Source organism: Bufo bufo, chromosome 9 (genome assembly GCF_905171765.1).
Source record: "Bufo bufo chromosome 9, aBufBuf1.1, whole genome shotgun sequence".
In the NCBI taxonomy this organism is placed as follows: domain Eukaryota; kingdom Metazoa; phylum Chordata; class Amphibia; order Anura; family Bufonidae; genus Bufo; species Bufo bufo.
The window spans coordinates 226,315,077-226,335,384 of NC_053397.1; the positions used below are offsets into that span (position 1 = coordinate 226,315,077).

Genomic DNA, 20,308 nt, shown 5'->3' on the forward strand with positions numbered 1-20,308 from the left:
TGAAGAGCTGTATGTACATGTATGACACACGGTAAGAGCTGTATGTACATGTATGACACACGATAAGAGCTGTATGTACATGTATGACACATCATTGAAGAGCTGTATGTACATGTATGACACATGGTAAGAGCTGTATGTACATGTATGACACACGATAAGAGCTGTATGTACATGTATGACACATCATTGAAGAGCTGTATGTACATGTATGACACACGGTAAGAGCTGTATGTACATGTATGACACACGGTAAGAGCTGTATGTACATGTATGACCCATCACTGAAGAGCTGTATGTACATGTATGACACACGGTAAGAGCTGTATGTACATGTATGACACACGATAAGAGCTGTATGTACATGTATGACACATCATTGAAGAGCTGTATGTATATGTATGACCCATTACTGAAGAGCTGTATGTACATGTATGACGCATCACTGAAGAGCTGTATGTACATGTATGACACATGGTAAGAGCTGTATGTACATGTATGACACACGATAAGAGCTGTATGTACATGTATGACACATCATTGAAGAGCTGTATGTATATGTATGACCCATTACTGAAGAGCTGTATGTACATGTATGACGCATCACTGAAGATCTGTATGTACATGTATGACACACGGTAAGAGCTGTATGTACATGTATGACACATCACTGAAGAGCTGTATGTACATGTATGACACATCACTGAAGAGCTGTATGTACATGTATGACACACGGTAAGAGCTGTATCTACATGTATGACACATCACTGAAGAGCTGTATGTACATGTATGACGCATCACTGAAGAGCTGTATGTACATGTATGACACACGGTAAGAGCTGTATGTACATGTATGACACACGGTAAGAGCTGTATGTACATGTATGACACACGGTAAGAGCTGTATGTACATGTATGACACACGGTAAGAGCTGTATGTACATGTATGACGCAGGATGCTCTCTACATACAGTCTCTCCTGGTTCTTTGCTCTCTGTCGCCGTCTACAGGTGGGAGGACGTCATGGACGCCACATTCTCCGTGCATCTCAGCAGAAAATCCCGGATCACGGAGCGCGATGTGGAGGCCACTGAGAAGCTACGGTGAGGGCTGCTCATACCCGCACGACGTCTGTACTGGGAGCACTGACCTTAATCCTATGTTTTTCTGTGAACTCCTCCCTGGGTGATCAGATAGTGTGTACGTTCCCCCATATATCCAGTGTGCCGGGAGTACCCACCTTGTGCCTTAAAGGGCCAGGCCACAGTAATGCCACTGCTCAGGTTACGTCCAGTCTCCTGAGTCTGTTCAGGGTGAACGATTATAGCTTATTACAGGTGCGTTTATTATAATAGCACCGTCAGGCCCCGCCCCCTCCATGATGTCATCTTTCCTGGTCCGCAGGTTCGTCCCTCCCTCTTGGACGTACGAGTGCGATGAAGATCTGGTTCACTTCTTATATGAGTGCGTCGGGAAGGAGGATGAGAATTTTGGGGACATAAAGCAGTTTGTGGAAAGCATCAACGTGTCGTCCTTTGCGGTACGTGATGTGGCTCCGCCCCCATCCTCCTGATATCGCGGTGACCTTTCGGTCTGGTGCTTTCTTACCTCGCCCGTTGCCAGTGTCCAGATGATAAAACCGCGGCACAGAGGTGGCACTACTATGACCGCTCACCCAGCTTTCCTAGGATCCTCATTGGCAGGTGCCCTGATAGAGAAGACCGGTGCCAGTCCGAATCCCAGGAAAGCTGTGTGACGACCTGTGAGGGAGCTGACTTGTGAACTCTGCTGTTCCAGGAGGAGAACAGTGTGCCCTTTCTGACGGACGGCCGCCATGACACGTACTGGCAGAGCGACGGATCCGAAAACCAGCACTGGATCCAGCTGCTCATGAAGGAAGGCACCATCATCAAGTAAGGGATATCGGCAATGATGGGAAGAGTTGTCCTGTTGTACAAACACAGCTCCGAATAGAAACCTTCTACTTACAGCTTATGGGTTTTAACCTGTCCGAATCTGGCGAACTACAACTCCCATCCTCAGCCCTGCTTTCGTCTTGCTAGGTCACATAGTTTACGTATTACATGTTATTAAAGCCCCTCCCCCACATTATACAGGAAGCTGCTGCTGACCGTCGACTTCATGGATGGGAGCTTCATGCCCAAGAGGGTCTTGGTCTTCGGGGGCGAGAGAGATTCCCTGAAGAAACTGAGTGATGTCGTCATAGAGGAGTGAGTATGAGGGGCGGGGGGCTCGGGGGTACGGTTCATCGTTGCTCAGTATTCATCACATTTAGCGCCTACATTAGGAAACTCCCGATTTATGCACTAACCATTTCCATACGTCTCCGGCAGAGGAGCGCCCGTCTGGCCGCTATACATCCGTACATCATAAGGAGGGATGAAACGGCGTAGCTTGTACTAGTCCTTTAAAAACTGCGAGGCCATAATAACCTATGAGTGACGGGTGGCGCGGTATGACATCACTCGCCTCCTGTAAATGCATGCGTTGCGCACATTTTACTAAAGGGGTTGAGGGCACAAAGGGAAGCCTTCCCCGCAAGTTCACCTCATCTTCATCATAGGCTTCCTTCATCTTCCCCGCAGGCTTCCTTCATCTTCCCCACAAGTTCACCTCATCTTCATCATAGGCTTCCTTCATCTTCCCCGCAGGCTTCCTTCATCTTCCCCGCAGGCTTCCTTCATCTTCCCCGCAGATTTTCTTCATCTTCATCATAGGCTTCCTTCATCTTCCCTACAGACTTCCTTCATCTTCCCCGCAGGCTTCCTTCATCTTCCCCACAAGTTCACCTCATCTTCATCATAGGCTTCCTTCATCTCCCCCCCAGGCTTCCTTCATCTTCCCCGCAGGCTTCCTTCATCTTCCCCGCAGGCTTCCTTCATCTTCCCCGCAGGCTTCCTTCATCTTCCCCGCAGGCTTCCTTCATCTTCCCCGCAGGCTTCCTTCATCTTCCCCGCAGGCTTCCTTCATCTTCCCCGCAGGCTTCCTTCATCTTCCCCGCAGGCTTCCTTCATCTTCCCCACAAGTTCACCTCATCTTCATCATAGGCTTCCTTCATCTCCCCCCCAGGCTTCCTTCATCTTCCCCGCAGGCTTCCTTCATCTTCCCCGCAGGCTTCCTTCATCTTCCCCGCAGGCTTCCTTCATCTTCCCCGCAGGCTTCCTTCATCTTCCCCGCAGGCTTCCTTCATCTTCCCCGCAGGCTTCCTTCATCTTCCCCGCAGGCTTCCTTCATCTTCTCCGCAGGCATCCTTCATCTTCCCCGCAGGCATCCTTCATCTTCCCCGCAGGCTTCCTTCATCTTCCCCGCAGGCTTCCTTCATCTTCTCCGCAGGCATCCTTCATCTTCCCCGCAGGCTTCCTTCATCTTCCCCGCAGGCTTCCTTCATCTTCCCCGCAGGCTTCCTTCATCTTCTCCGCAGGCATCCTTCATCTTCCCCGCAGGCTTCCTTCATCTTCCCCGCAGGCTTCCTTCATCTTCTCCGCAGGCTTCCTTCATCTTCCCCGCAGGCTTCCTTCATCTTCTCCGCAGGCTTCCTTCATCTTCTCCGCAGGCTTCCTTCATCTTCCCCGCAGGCTTCCTTCATCTTCTCCGCAGGCTTCCTTCATCTTCTCCGCAGGCTTCCTTCATCTTCCCCGCAGGCTTCCTTCATCTTCTCCGCAGGCATCCTTCATCTTCCCCGCAGGCTTCCTTCATCTTCTCCGCAGGCATCCTTCATCTTCCCCGCAGGCTTCCTTCATCTTCCCCGCAGGCATCCTTCATCTTCCCCGCAGGCTTCCTTCATCTTCCCCGCAGGCTTCCTTCATCTTCCCCGCAGGCTTCCTTCATCTTCCCCGCAGGCTTCCTTCATCTTCCCCGCAGGCTTCCTTCATCTTCTCCGCAGGCATCCTTCATCTTCCCCGCAGGCTTCCTTCATCTTCTCCGCAGGCATCCTTCATCTTCTCCGCAGGCATCCTTCATCTTCCCCGCAGGCTTCCTTCATCTTCCCCGCAGGCTTCCTTCATCTTCTCCGCAGGCTTCCTTCATCTTCTCCGCAGGCTACTGTTATTTTCCCCACATGATCCCGTCATTATCCCCCGCAGCCTCCCTTGATCACCTCGCCCTGCCCACGTCTGGCTCCCTGACAGTTGGACAGTTATGTTATTGGAGTTTGTCCAGAAAAGTGGATGAAGATGGCTGTATCAGAATGTATACCTATACGTTGCAGCCTTCAGCTGGAGTTCTCCTGATATAACTGGTGGATTCTCCAAACATAATGTGAATAGAGCCTTAGAAAAAAAAATGTAAAACCTGGAAAATCCCTTTAAGTCAGTGCCATGAACGGTTCCGAATGAGGGTGAAGAACAATTTGATCTTCAGCTTTCCGTCGATAATCCTCACCGTTTACTTTGTGTCTCTCTGACCTTCTTCTCTTCTTCTCCCGGCAGTAACCTCATTGGCGACGTGTGTATCCTGGATGACATGACGTCACACATGCCGGTCATCGAGATCCGCTTCACCGAGTGCTTTGGTGAGTGGACGACTGGTGGAACGCGGCATATGGCGGTTTAGCATAAGCACATAGTGAAGGGTTTAATTTGTGGCTTGGTTTCTTACACTGCAATCAGAAAGTCCTCGCACCCCTCACTGTCCTCCCATTCTGTCCTCTCGCTCCTTGTGCTGTCAGTTCCCCAGAATGAGAAAGTGGGAACAGAAGTGAGAAATCTTCACTAGTTTATTGAAAAGGAAAAACCTAAATCTCACATTGACATAAGTCTTCAGCCCCTTTACCTGGGACATAAGTCTTCAGCCCCTGCACATAGGACATAAGTCTTCAGCCCCTTTACTCGGGACATAAGTCTTCAGCCTCCAGTCTTCTTGGAGATGATGCCACAAGGTTTACACCTGGATTTGGTGATTTTCGGATATTCTTCTCTCCAGCTCTGTCAGGTTGGATGGGGTCGGTCAGTGGACAGCCATTTCCAGGTCTCTCCAGAGATGTTCCAGGCTCTGGCTATGGCCCCTCAAGGACATTCCCAGCGTTGTCCCTCAGCCGCTCCTGTGTTGTCCTGGTCGTGTGCTTAGGGCCCATTGTCTTGTTAGAAGAAGAACCTTCTGCCCAGTCTGAGGTCCAGAGCTCTGGATCAGGTTCTCAGTAAGAATATCTCTGGACTTTGTTCCATTCAGCTTTCCCTCCACCCTGACCAGTCTCCATGTCCCCCCATCATGATGCTGCCACCACCATGCTTCACTGTAGGGATGGTATTGGGCAGGTGATAAGCGGCATCTGGTCTCCTCCAGTGTCACGCCCTGTGGGTGTTCTGAGGAGATCTGTCAGAGTTGCTGCACTTGACTCGATCTGACAGTTTATTTTGTTGTGGGTTTGAACTGAATCCCACCTCCTCCCAGGTGTTGTTCTTTAGATAATTGTGAGGCTATTTATTCCTCCCTCTCCCTATAGCCTTTGCGGGTTATAGTTTTTGCCTTGTGTGAGTTCTGGAAGTTTGGTGGATCGTCTGCTCCAACACATCTCTAGATAAGCCCTTTTCCCTTGTTCCTTCTGTGTCTGTTTTTACTAAGCCTCTAGGGCAGTGATGGTGAACCTTTACAGAATAAGTGCCTAAACTGTAACCCAAAACCCACATATTTATCGCAAAGTGCCAACACGGCAATTTAACCTGAATACTACAGTCCAATATAGTATATCCTCCATGTACTTTATCATTTAGCTATAATAGCCTGCCTACATTCAGTGCCCTGCCTGTGCTGTTCTTAGTGCTCCCTGTGCTGATGAGTGGCAGGAAAAGTCTAAGACATATTGGTAACCATAGACTTTTTTCAGGGCCTGGGTGTCCACGGAGAGGGCTCTAAGTGCCACCTCTGGCACCCGTGCCATAGGTTCGCCACCACTGCTCTAGGGTGACGCTAGCTCCTTCGGTTGTTGAAGGAGCTGGGTGTCTCTTTCCCTCTTCCCTACAGCTGAGGGTTTGGTTCATTGTGTTATAGTCTTAGGTACGTGGGCACGTGCATTTCTACCATCCAGATATGCACATGGGCATAGCAGCTTAGGGAAAGTGTTTTAGGAATTGCTAGGAGGTGATCCCTTTGTTCCCTAGCATTTGGGGCCTAGTCAGTTGTTTTGTTTGCCTTGTCGAGTTCTGTTTCCTTCCCTTATCTTACCTACCGTGACATCCAGACATGATGCTGCCACCACCATGCTTCACTGTAGGGATGGTATTGGGCAGGTGATGAGCGGCGCCTCGTCTCCTCCAGACATGACGCTGCCACCACCATGCTTCACTGTAGGGATGGTATTGGGCAGGTGATGAGCGGCGCCTCGTCTCCTCCAGACATGATGCTGCCACCACCATGCTTCACTGTAGGCATGGTATTGGGCAGGTGATGAGCGGCGCCTCGTCTCCTCCAGACATGATGCTGCCCCCACCATGCTTCACTGTAGGGATGGTATTGGGCAGGTGATGAGCGGCGCCTCGTCTCCTCCAGACATGACGCTGCCACCACCATGCTTCACTGTAGGGATGGTATTGGGCAGGTGATGAGCGGCGCCTCGTCTCCTCCAGACATGATGCTGCCACCACCATGCTTCACTGTAGGCATGGTATTGGGCAGGTGATGAGCGGCGCCTCGTCTCCTCCAGACATGATGCTGCCCCCACCATGCTTCACTGTAGGGATGGTATTGGGCAGGTGATGAGCGGCGCCTCGTCTCCTCCAGACATGACGCTGCCACCACCATGCTTCACTGTAGGGATGGTATTGGGCAGGTGATGAGCGGCGCCTCGTCTCCTCCAGACATGACGCTGCCACCACCATGCTTCACTGTAGGGATGGTATTGGGCAGGTGATGAGCGGCGCCTGGTCTCCCCCAGACATGATGCTGCCACCACCGTGCTTCACTGTAGGGGATAGTATTGGGCAGGTGATGAGCGGCGCCTCGTCTCCTCCAGACATGATGCTGCCACCACCATGCTTCACTGTAGGGATGGTATTGGGCAGGAGATGAGCGGCGCCTCGTCTCCTCCAGACATGATGCTGCCACCACCATGCTTCACTGTAGGGATGGTATTGGGCAAGTGATGAGCGGCGCCTGGTCTCCTCCAGACATGATGCTGCCACCACCATGCTTCACTGTAGGGATGGTATTGGGCAGGTGATGAGCGGCGCCTGGTCTCCTCCAGACATGATGCTGCCACCACCATGCTTCACTGTAGGGATGGTATTGGGCAGGAGATGAGCGGCGCCTGGTCTCCTCCAGACATGATGCTGCCACCACCATGCTTTACTGTAGGGATGGTATTGGGCAGGTGATGAGCGGCGCCTGGTCTCCTCCAGACATGATGCTGCCACCACCATGCTTCACTGTAGGGATGGTATTGGGCAGGAGATGAGCGGCGCCTCGTCTCCTCCAGACATGATGCTGCCCCCACCATGCTTCACTGTAGGGATGGTATTGGGCAGGTGATGAGCGGCGCCTGGTCTCCTCCAGACATGATGCTGCCCCCACCATGCTTCACTGTAGGGATGGTATTGGGCAGGTGATGAGCGGCGCCTGGTTTCTTCCAGACATGATGCTGCCACCACCATGCTTCACTGTAGGGATGGTATTGGGCAGGAGATGAGCGGCGCCTCGTCTCCTCCAGACATGATGCTGCCACCACCATGCTTCACTGTAGGGATGGTATTGGGCAGGTGATGAGCGGCGCCTGGTCTCCTCCAGACATGATGCTGCCACCACCATGCTTCACTGTAGGGATGGTATTGGGCAGGTGATGAGCGGCGCCTGGTCTCCTCCAGACATGATGCTGCCACCACCATGCTTCACTGTAGGGATGGTATTGGGCAGGTGATGAGCGGCGCCTGGTCTCCTCCAGACATGATGCTGCCACCACCATGCTTCACTGTAGGGATGGTATTGGGCAGGAGATGAGCGGCGCCTCGTCTCCTTCAAACATGATGCTGCCACCACCATGCTTCACTGTAGGGATGGTATTGGGCAGGAGATGAGCGGCGCCTGGTCTCCTCCAGACATGATGCTGCCACCACCATGCTTCACTGTAGGGATGGTATTGGGCAGGAGATGAGCGGCGCCTCGTCTCCTCCAGACATGATGCTGCCACCACCATGCTTCACTGTAGGGATGGTATTGGGCAGGAGATGAGCGGCGCCTCGTCTCCTCCAGACATGATGCTGCCCCCACCATGCTTCACTGTAGGGATGGTATTGGGCAGGTGATGAGCGGCGCCTGGTCTCCTCCAGACATGATGCTGCCACCACCATGCTTCACTGTAGGGATGGTATTGGGCAGGAGATGAGCGGCGCCTGGTCTCCTCCAGACATGATGCTGCCACCACCATGCTTCACTGTAGGGATGGTATTGGGCAGGTGATGAGCGGCGCCTGGTCTCCTCCAGACATGATGCTGCCCCCACCGTGCTTCACTGTAGGGATGGTATTGGGCAGGTGATGAGCGGCGCCTGGTCTCCCCCAGACATGATGCTGCCCCCACCATGCTTCACTGTAGGGATGGTATTGGGCAGGTGATGAGCGGCGCCTGGTTTCTTCCAGACATTAGAGGCTTCTTTCCGGCCGCTCTGCCATAAAGCCCAGATTGGTGGAGGCCGCAGTGATGTTTGACCTGCTGGTAGTTTCTCCATCTGCACACTGGATCTCTGGAGCTCGGCCAGAGGGACCATTGGGTTCGTGGTCTCCTCTCTCGCCACCGCCGTTCTTCCGGATTACTTTTTTTTTACCAAATTTGTTTTTATTCAGTTTTACAAAAAAAGAACAAAAAGAATAAACAAATACAAACAGAATCACTGCGATCCTCCAGCACGAATGTAAACATTGTGAGTACAATTATCATATCCGATTATATAACATCATGCCACTGAATGAAACCTTAATATGCCATATATTTTCATATGCCATGCCAGCATAGGGGGGAGGGTTTGAAGTGAAAAGCATATTGTTGCCACGGGCCCTATGTATGCATAAGTCTACCAGCCTGCCAGCGAGTCAGCTCCTCCATGCGACACCGCCGACGTACCTTCTGCAACCATTGGGGCTCAGTTGGCGGATAAGGTTGCAGCCAGAGCAGGGAATAATACATTTGGCCGCAGCTAGGAGGTGTGTTACCAAGGACAAAATCAGGGGGTCCGTGGCGTGTGTGTCTGAACCGACGTCCAAAAGGAGCTCACCAGCGGGTAATACCCCCATATATGACTGAGCGGACCCACATGGCAGTTACATCTCCAGCAAAGCTTGGTGTCCAACACCTGCCTAAACCGAAGATCTGGTGTCTGATTCCACCTTGTGGTGATTTTCTTGTATTTTGATGCCTGGCGAAAAGCTAAGATAAAGGTGTCCACATCTGAAAGGGATGTACCCAGGATAGTATAAATGGGGGAGAATAAAGAAGGGAGGTTCTGTCTTGTACTCTTGTGCAGTGGAAGCCATTGCACGCTGAAGGATAAGAACGAAGAGCGTTTCGCCCAGAAATGCTGATACTGCAGAACATTGATGTTAATGGACGATAGTTGCATTTGTGAAGTATCACGATCTGGAATCTTATTAGAAGGCTTACAGGAGGCCCCGCTGACTCCATGGAGCCTGGTCCAGAATGAATGCACAGAGGCTCGTTTGACCACTTGAGGTAGAAGGCTAGCCGGCAATAAAGGGAATAAGATGTTGGAGTTGCATAGAGAGCGCCAAACAGATATCGTACCGTGTTTGAGAGAGCCTGGAGGTCAGCGCTACCCGACAACCACCGTATTCTAAGGTAGTCAGGTCCTAAGATAGAAAGGTCCGTGACTGAGGTAGATCTGGATAGCAGTATAATATTGTTTAATGTCGGGGAGTCCAAGACCTCCTCTACCTTGAGAGTATTTTATAGATAAACTAGGTCTGCTTCCCTTCCTCTCCCAGTTACTTAGTTTAGGGGCGGCAGCTCTAGGAAGAGTCCTGGTTCTTCTTCTTCCATGTAAGAATTATGGAGACCTCTGTGCTCCTGGGAACTCTCAGTGCAGCAGAAATCTCCCCTTCTCCAGATCTGAGCCTCCACACAATCCTGTCTCTGAGCTCTACAGGCAGTTCTCTCCTCCTCGTGGCTTGGTTTTTGCTCTGATGCATTGTCAGCTGTGAGATCTTATATAGACAGGGCTGTGTCTTCCCAAATCATGGTCAATCACCTGAATTTACCACCGGTGACTCCAATCAAGTTGCAGAACATCTCAGAGATGATCAGAGAAATGGAGGAACCAGAGCTAAATGTCAAGTGTCAGAGCAAAGGGGCTGAAGACTTATGTCCATGTGAAAGGGGCTGAAGACGTATGTCCATGTGAAAGGGGCTGAAGACTTATGTCCATGTGAAAGGGGATGAAGACTTATGTCCATGTGAAAGGGGCTGAAGACGTATGTCCATGTGAAAGGGGATGAATACTTATGTCCAAGCCAAATTTTGTTTTTGTTTTTATAAACTTGAAAATATTTCTCCCCTTCTGTTCTCACTTTCTCATTCTGGGGACTGAGGGCAGAATGATGGGGGAACTGATAGCACAAGGAGCGAGAGGACAGAATGTGAGGAAAGTGAGAGGGTGTGAAGACTTTCCAGGTGCATTGTATATAACAGCCGGTCCAGTGAATGTTCCCATTTACTGACAGCAAGCAGGCATCTTGAAAACAATGAGGACCTGAAAGTCCATTAGTAAGTTACTGATCCTTTCTTCTCCCTTCCTGTAGATGACAGGCTCGATGTCCGGATCCACGGGATAAAGATTAAGTCCTCTAAGGAGAGGGATTTGGGGCTCACGGCCGACATGTTTCACCCTCCCAACCTGGTACGATACCCGCGCCTGGAAGCCATTGACCCTGGTGTCCTGTACCGGAGAGCGACCGTCATCAAGAGGTCAGGACACGTGACACGGCATCTGAGCAGATTTATCATTTAGCTTTATATAAGCCAAGTGACAACCGGTGGGGGAGCGGTGAGGGTTGTGTCAGTTGTCACCCAGCTTCTCCAGACGCAGCTGAGAGGATAATGTCCCAGGGACCGGGATTTGCTGGGGTTTTAGGGGAATTGTTCCTTAATCATTTATTACCTTCCCCAGATTTGTCAAGCTGCTCGACAACGTCCTCCATCGCCTCGTTCCCCTCTGGGACCACAGTGTCGGCACGTTTAACCAGTTGAAGGTAGATTCTCACATCTCCGTCTGTAAATCCTAGAACTGCAAAACCCCATCTTGACTTCTCGTAGCTGAGGGTTTGTTATCGTTGTATTCAGTCCTCTGTGAGGAGAACAGCCTGGACAGACACATTGTAACAGGATGATTGCTGCTGCTGCTGACGTTCTGGTAACAAACCCATCAGCCGTGTGTGCAGGACTGGATCAGGACAGAATGAAGGGGTTTTTATTCACTAACTGCAAGCAGAGGTCTTGAAAATGATGAATGAAAATGTGAAGTCTCTTAGAAAGTAGTAGGACTGTCCATTCCACATCAGTGACGCTTCATTTACTGGACCTGGCCCTTTAACACGTTGTCTGTCTGCTTTCAGCACATTAAACCGTTCCTGCTTCTGTCCAAATGCCGCAGTCCGCTCATCACGCAGTGCCTGAAGGACTCCGAGACCAGCAGACCCAACTCCATGCCGCGGCTGTACATAAACCGCCGGCTGGCGGTGGAGCACAGGGACAACCCGGCTCTGGACCCCACCTACAAGAAGACCGTCTTCAGCCAGGTGCCAGGGGGTTAATACAGGGCAATATCTGTGAAAAAGGTTGAAAAACACGTCACACATTTGGCGCACTCCATGTTTTGCCACATTTTGTGTAGTAAATGGGGGGGGGGGGGGGGGGCTGCATCTTCTCAGATCTGATCCTTGTGTGAACTCTCTCCCTCTAGGTGTACGAAGGCCTGAAGCCCACAGATAAGTCGGAGAAGCCGCTGGACTACCGGTAGGTGTGCCTCCGCGCGGCGCCATTTCTAAAGACAGTTACTGTCCTACTGAAGCTTCTCCACAGATACATTGTTGCATCCAGTCCTTCCTGAGGCTTCTCTCCAGATACATTGTTGCATCCAGTCCTACTGAAGCTTTTCTACAGATACATTGTTGCATCCAGTCCTTCATGAAGGTTCTCCACAGATACATTGTTGCATCCAGTCCTTCATGAAGGTTCTCCACAGATACATTGTTGCATCCAGTCCTTCATGAAGCTTCTCCACAGATACATTGTTGCATCCATTCCTTCCTGAGGCTTTTGTACAGTTACATTATTGCATCCAGTCCTCCCTAAAGCTTCTCCACAGATACATTGTTGCATCCAGTCCTCCCTAAAGCTTCTCCACAGATACATTGTTGCATCCATTCCTTCCTGAGTTTTTTTGTACAGATACATTGTTGCATCCTTTCCTTCCTGAAGCTTCTCTACAGTTACATTGTTGCATGCATTCCTTCCTGAGGCTTTTGTACAGATACATTGTTGCATCCAGTCCTTCATGGGGCTTTTGTACAGATACATTGTTGCATCCTTTCCTTCCTGAAGCTTCTCTACAGTTACATTGTTGCATCCGGCACTGATCAGGACAATTTGATGCTGGATAAATGGGATTTTCTTGTATTGTGGTCCATTATTATTTGCTGCGCCCGGTTCCTTACCTTGTTGCAATCTTTGACCCTTTAGGTGGCCGATCATTTATGACCAGTGGTGGGAGTGTAAATTCATAGCAGAGGGAATCATTGATCAAGGTAAGGGGGCGATTCGTACTGATTATATATTCCCCTCCCCCGCTCTGGTGATCCAGCCTGTCGCTGTGCGATGGTATTTTCTGTGTGACCCCTCTTACGTTTTTCACTCCTGGTTCGGACTTGCAGGTGGAGGTTTTCGTGACAGTCTGTCTGATATATCAGAAGAGCTCTGCCCCAGTTCGGCGGATTCTCCCATGCCGCTGCCGTTTTTCGTGCGCACATCTAATCAGGTGAGAAGCGACTATTCGTTTAAAGACTGATGAAAGAGTCTGATAATAGGATGAACACATTGCAGAAAGCTTCTCTTAATGCCATTATTCTGGTGGAAGCAGTCAGCAGGGTTGTGGCCTGACGCTCCCCCGACAGCTCGGGCAGCGGTGTAACCATCACATCGCACGTGGCAGGAGCCGGTTTTCCCATGTAAACTGAACATTGCAGACATGACAGGGCTCGCGTTTCCTCGGTGTCTGCCATGATGGTATCAGGGGCTTACATGTGATTATTCCTTCTACACCAGGGGAATGGCATCGGCGAAGCGCGGGATATGTACGTAACCAACCCGTCCTGCAGGGATCTGGCAAAGTACGAGTGGATCGGGCAGCTGATGGGCGCAGCGCTGCGGGGCAAGGAGTTCCTGGTATTTATGCTTTCAATGTGCTGTGCTTCTCTGTATCTCTCCCCTCCTCCGCTGACCGCCCTGTGCCCGCAGGTCCTGGCATTACCCGGCCTCATATGGAAGCGGCTGACTGGCGAGGAAGTGAGCTGGAGCAAAGATTTCCCATCCATCGATTCTCTGCTTGTGAGTCCGGCTCTGTGACTACACCATGTGTTCTCCGCTTTTTTATTTTTATTGCTGACCTATTCTCAGGATATGTTATCAATATCAGATCACGGGGGTCCGACTCCCGACACCCCCGCCAATCAGCTGTTAGAAGAGAAGGCCGCGCTCGTACCAGCGCTGCCTTCTCTTCACTGTTTACCTGCTCGCCGTCGCAACCGCAGTGTAACTACAACTACACCGTCCCATTCACTTGAATAGGAATCAGCCGTCCATAGAATTGATTGGGAAAAGGGAAGGAGCCGTCCCATAGAAGTGTATGGGAAATAGGAAGGAGCCGTCCATAGAAGTGTATGGGAAATAGGAAGGAGCCATCCATAAAAGTGTATGGTTTATAGGAAGGAGCCGTCCCATAGAAGTGATTGGGAAAAGGGAAGGGGCCGTCCCATAGAAGTGTATGGGAAATAGGAAGGAGCCGTCCATAGAAGTGTATGGGAAATAGGAAGGAGACGTCCCATAGAAGTGATTGGGAAAAGGGAAGGGGCCGTCCCATAGAAGTGTATGGGAAATAGGAAGGAGCCGTCCATAGAAGTGTATGGGAAATAGGAAGGAGACGTCCATAGAAGTGAATGGGAAATGGGAAGGAGCCGCCCCATAGAAGTGAATGGGAAATAGGAAGGAGCCGTCCATAGAAGTGAATGGGAAATAGGAAGGAGCCGTCTATAGAAGTGAGTGGGAAATGGGAAGGAGCCATCCATAGAAGTGATTGGGAAATGGGAAGGAGCCGTCCCATAGAAGTGTATGGGAAATAGGAAGGAGCCGTCCATAGAAGTGAATGGGAAATAGGAAGGAGCCGTCCATGGAAGTGAATTGGAAATAGGAAGGAGCCGTCTATAGAAGTGGATGGGAAATAGGAAGGAGCCGTCCATGGAAGTGAATTGGAAATAGGAAGGAGCCGTCCCATAGAAGTGAATGGGAAATAGGAAGGAGCCGTCCATAGAAGTGAAGGGGAAAGAGGAAGGAGCCGTCCATAGAAGTGAAGGGGAAATAGGAAGGGGCCGTCCATAGAAGTGAGTGGGAAATGGGAAAGAGCCGTCCCATAGAAGTGAGTGGGAAATAGGAAGGAGCCGTCCATAGAAGTGTATGGGAAATAGGAAGGAGACGTCCATAGAAGTGAATGGGGAAATGGGAAGGGGCCGTCCATAGAAGTGAGTGGGAAATAGGAAGGAGCCGTCCATAGAAGTGAATGGGAAATAGTTAGGGGCCGTCCACAGAAGTGAATGGGAAATAGGAAGGGGCCGTCTGCTAAAAGTGAATGGGACGGTGTAGTTGTAGTTACACTGCTCGCTGCTGCGGTTGCGACAATGAGGTAAACGATGAAGAGAAGGCAGCGCTGGTATGAGCTGATCTGCAGGGGAGTTGGGAGTCGACCCCCATTTTCTCATATTGATGACCTGTCCTGAGGATAGGTCAGCAATATAAATAAAGCGGAGAACCCCTTTAAAGGGCTGGTCAAGACTGCAAATGACCTGCTGAGGGCGCTGTTTCTTTCTCTATCAGGTGAAGCTGCTTGAGATGATGGAGGTGATGGATAAGGACACATTTGAGTTTAAGTTTGGCGGGGAGCTGACGTACACAACGGTCCTCAGCGATCAGAGGATGGTGGAGCTGGTGCCTGGAGGCAGCAACATATCCGTGCGCTACGAGGACCGCCTGGAATTCATCCGGATGGTGCAGAAAGCGCGACTGGAGGAGAGCAAAGAGCAGGTAAGTGTCACGACGAGGACAGAGGAGAAGAGGCTGCAGCTGAAATGTCCGGTCTGCTGCATACTGTATATTATAGTGTATTAGTGCGGGATAAGTAATGTATGTACACAGTGACTGCACCAGCAGAATAGTGAGTGCAGCTCTGGAGTATAATACAGGATGTAACTCAGGATCAGTACAGGATAAGTAATGTATGTACATAGTGACTGCACCAGCAGAATAGTGAGTGCAGCTCTGGAGTATAATACAGGATGTAACTCAGGATCAGTACAGGATAAGTAATGTATGGACACAGTGACTGCACCAGCAGAATAGTGAGTGCAGCTCTGGAGTATAATACAGGATGTAACTCGGGATCAGTACAGGATAAGTAATGTATGTACACAGTGACTGCACCAGCAGAATAGTGAGTGCAGCTCTGGAGTATAATACAGGATGTAACTCAGGATCAGTACAGGATAAGTAATGTATCTACACAGTGACTGCACCAGCAGAATAGTGAGTGCAGCTCTGGAGTATAATACAGGATGTAACTCAGGATCAGCACAGGATAAGTAATGTATGTACACAGTGACTGCACCAGCAGAATAGTGAGTGCAGCTCTGGAGTATAATACAGGATATAACCCAGGATCAGTACAGGATAAGTAATGTATGTACACAGTGACTGCACCAGCAGAATAGTGAGTGCAGCTCTGGAGTATAATACAGGATGTAACTCAGCATCAGTACAGGATAAGTAATGTATGTACACAGTGACTGCACCAGCAGAATAGTGAGTGCAGCTCTGGAGAATAATACAGGATGTAACTCAGGATCAGTACAGGATAAGTAATGTATGTACACAGTGACTCCACCAGCAGAATAGTGAGTGCAGCTCTGGAGTATAATACAGGATATAACTCAGGATCAGTACAGGATAAGTAATGTATGTACACAGTGACTGCACCAGCAGAATAGTGAGTGCAGCTCTGGAGTATAATACAGGATCTAACTCGGGATCAGTACAGGATAAGTAATGTATGTACACAATGACTGCACCAGCAGAATAGTGAGTGCAGCTCTGGAGTATAATACAGGATGAACCCAGGATCAGTACAGGATAAGTAATGTATGTACACAGTGACTGCACCAGCAGAATAGTGAGTACAGCTCTGGAGTATAATACAGGATGTAACTCAGGATCAGTACAGGATAAGTAATGTATGTACACAGTGACTGCACCAGCAGAATAGTGAGTGCAGCTCTGGAGTATAATACATGATGTATCTCAGGATCAGTACAGGATAAGTAATGTATGTACACAATGACTGCACCAGCAGAATAGTGAGTGCAGCTCTGGAGTATAATACAGGATGTAATTCAGGATCAGTACAGGATAAGTAATGTATGTACACAGTGACTGCACCAGCAGAATAGTGAGTGCAGCTCTGGAGTATAATACAGGATGTAACTCAGGATCAGTACAGGATAAGTAATGTATGTACACAGTGACTGCACCAGCAGAATAGTGAGTTCAGCTCTGGAGTATAATACAGGATATAACTCAGGATCAGTACAGGATAAGTAATGTACACAGTGACTCCACCAGCAGAATAGTGAGTGCAGCTCTGGGGTATAATACAGGATGTAACTCAAGATCAGTACAGGATAAGTAATGTATGTACACAGTGACTGCACCAGCAGAATAGTGAGTGCAGCTCCGAGGTATAATATAGGATGTAACTCAGAATCAGTACAGGATAAGTAATGTAATGTATGTACACAGTGACTGCACCAGCAGAGTAGTGAGTGCAGCTCTGGAGTATAATACAGGATATAACTCAGGATCAGTACAGGATAAGTAATGTATGTACACAGTGACTGCACCAGCAGAATAGTGAGTGCAGCTCTGGAGTATAATACAGGATGTAACTCAGGATCAGTACAGGATAAGTAATGTATGTACACAGTGACTGCACCAGCAGAATAGTGAGTGCAGCTCTGGAGTATAATACAGGATGTAACTCAGGATCAGTACAGGATAAGTAATGTATGTACACAGTGACTCCACCAGCAGAATAGTGAGTGCAGCTCTGGGGTATAATACAGGATGTAACTCAAGATCAGTACAGGATAAGTAATGTATGTACACAGTGACTGCACCAGCAGAATAGTGAGTGCAGCTCCGGGGTATAATACAGGATGTAACTCAGGATCAGTACAGGATAAGTAATGTATGTACACAGTGACTCCACCAGCAGAATAGTGAGTGCAGCTCTGGAGTATAATACAGGATGTAACTCAGGATCAGTACAGGATAAGTAATGTATGTACACAGTGACTCCACCAGCAGAATAGTGAGTGCAGCTCTGGGGTATAATACAGGATGTAACTCAGGATCAGTACAGGATAAGTAATGTATGTACACAGTGACTGCACCAGCAGAATAGTGAGTGCAGCTCTGGAGTATAATACAGGATGTAACTCAGGATCAGTACAGGATAAGTAATGTATGTACACAGTGACTGCACCAGCAGAATAGTGAGTGCAGCTCTGGAGTATAATACAGGATCTAACTCGGGATCAGTACAGGATAAGTAATGTATGTACACAATGACTGCACCAGCAGAATAGTGAGTACAGCTCTGGAGTATAATACAGGATGTAACTCAGGATCAGTACAGGATAAGTAATGTATGTACACAGTGACTGCACCAGCAGAATAGTGAGTGCAGCTCTGGAGTATAATACAGGATGTAACTCAGGATCAGTACAGGATAAGTAATGTATGTACACAGTGACTGCACCAGCAGAATAGTGAGTGCAGCTCTGGAGTATAATATAGGATGTAACTCAGGATCAGTACAGGATCAGTAATGTATGTACACAGTGACTGCACCAGCAGAATAGTGAGTGCAGCTCTGGAGTATAATACAGGATAAGTAATGTATGTACACAGTGACTGCACCAGCAGAATAGTGAGTGCAGCTCTGGAGTATAATACAGGATATAACTCAGGTTCAGTACAGGATAAGTAATGTATGTACACAATGACTGCACCAGCAGAATAGTGAGTACAGCTCTGGAGTATAATACAGGATGTAACTCAGGATCAGTACAGGATAAGTAATGTATGTACACAGTGACTGCACCAGCAGAATAGTGAGTGCAGCTCTGGAGTATAATATAGGATGTAACTCAGGATCAGTACAGGATCAGTAATGTATGTACACAGTGACTGCACCAGCAGAATAGTGAGTGCAGCTCTGGAGTATAATACAGGATAAGTAATGTATGTACACAGTGACTGCACCAGCAGAATAGTGAGTGCAGCTCTGGAGTATAATACAGGATATAACTCAGGTTCAGTACAGGATAAGTAATGTATGTACACAGTGACTGCACCAGCAGAATAGTGAGTGCAGCTCTGGAGTATAATACAGGATGTAACTCAGGATCAGTACAGGATAAGTAATGTATGTACACAGTGACTGCACCAGCAGAATAGTGAGTGCAGCTCTGGAGTATAATACAGGATGTAACTCAGGATCAGTACAGGATAAGTAATGTATGTACACAGTGACTCCACCAGCAGAATAGTGAGTGCAGCTCTGGGGTATAATACAGGATGTAACTCAAGATCAGTACAGGATAAGTAATGTATGTACACAGTGACTGCACCAGCAGAATAGTGAGTGCAGCTCCGGGGTATAATACAGGATGTAACTCAGGATCAGTACAGGATAAGTAATGTATGTACACAGTGACTCCACCAGCAGAATAGTGAGTGCAGCTCTGGAGTATAATACAGGATGTAACTCAGGATCAGTACAGGATAAGTAATGTATGTACACAGTGACTCCACCAGCAGAATAGTGAGTGCAGCTCTGGGGTATAATACAGGATGTAACTCAGGATCAGTACAGGATAAGTAATGTATGTACACAGTGACTGCACCAGCAGAATAGTGAGTGCAGCTCTGGAGTATAATACAGGATGTAACTCAGGATCAGTACAGGATAAGTAATGTATGTACACAGTGACTGCACCAGCAGAATAGTGAGTGCAGCTCTGGAGTATAATACAGGATGTAACTCAGGATCAGTACAGGATAAGTAATGTATGTACACAGTGACTGCACCAGCAGAATAGTGAGTGCAGCTCTGGAGTATAATACAGGATGTAACTCAGGATCAGTACAGGATAAGTAATGTATGTACACAGTGACTGCACCAGCAGAATAGTGAGTGCAGCTCTGGAGTATAATACAGGATGTAACTCAGGATCAGTACAGGATAAGTAATGTATGTACACAGTGACTGCAACAGCAGAATAGTGAGTGCAGCTCTGGAGTATAATACAGGATGTAACTCAGGATCAGTACAGGATAAGTAATGTATGTACACAGTGACTGCACCAGCAGAATAGTGAGTGCAGCTCTGGAGTATAATACAGGATGTAACTCAGGATCAGTACAGGAGAAGTAATGTATGTACACAGTGACTGCACCAGCAGAATAGTGAGTGCAGCTCTGGAGTATAATACAGGATGTAACTCAGGATCAGTACAGGATAAGTAATGTATGTACACAGTGACTGCACCAGCAGAATAGTGAGTGCAGCTCTGGAGTATAATATAGGATGTAACTCAGGATCAGTACAGGATCAGTAATGTATGTACACAGTGACTGCACCAGCAGAATAGTGAGTGCAGCTCTGGAGTATAATACAGGATAAGTAATGTATGTACACAGTGACTGCACCAGCAGAATAGTGAGTGCAGCTCTGGAGTATAATACAGGATATAACTTAATGATTTTCCTATTTCATGACGTAAAGTCATAGTTTTATTAAAGACACGGAGGCGAGTATTGCTTACTCCTTCTTTACTTCCACCAATAGCAGCAAAGGAGAAATTAACATAAACAAAACAATAAAGGATCCTCCCCTAACAGATCCTATAATAAGCAGTGTCCTCTTTATATCTTCCTCTTTCTTTGAATCCACGACACCAACCGTCAAA

At 48.7% G+C, this 20,308-nt stretch overlaps 1 protein-coding gene across 5 annotated transcripts in view; it reads left to right on the plus strand.

Annotated features, from left to right (window-relative positions):
- The window catches only part of HECTD3 (HECT domain E3 ubiquitin protein ligase 3), a 29,658-nt gene that overhangs the window by 1,420 nt on the left and 7,930 nt on the right, over window positions 1-20,308 (plus strand). For all 5 annotated transcript variants that reach the window (XM_040408170.1, XM_040408173.1, XM_040408169.1 and 2 more), the window contains 14 exons: window positions 1,011-1,103; window positions 1,405-1,540; window positions 1,798-1,913; window positions 2,118-2,231; window positions 4,449-4,531; window positions 10,757-10,922; window positions 11,125-11,206; window positions 11,570-11,752; window positions 11,917-11,969; window positions 12,696-12,760; window positions 12,887-12,990; window positions 13,278-13,397; window positions 13,470-13,559; window positions 15,099-15,305. In XM_040408170.1, coding sequence (XP_040264104.1) covers window positions 1,011-1,103; window positions 1,405-1,540; window positions 1,798-1,913; window positions 2,118-2,231; window positions 4,449-4,531; window positions 10,757-10,922; window positions 11,125-11,206; window positions 11,570-11,752; window positions 11,917-11,969; window positions 12,696-12,760; window positions 12,887-12,990; window positions 13,278-13,397; window positions 13,470-13,559; window positions 15,099-15,305 — 1,612 coding nt within the window. The remainder of the gene's footprint in view (window positions 1-1,010; window positions 1,104-1,404; window positions 1,541-1,797; window positions 1,914-2,117; window positions 2,232-4,448; window positions 4,532-10,756; window positions 10,923-11,124; window positions 11,207-11,569; window positions 11,753-11,916; window positions 11,970-12,695; window positions 12,761-12,886; window positions 12,991-13,277; window positions 13,398-13,469; window positions 13,560-15,098; window positions 15,306-20,308) is intronic.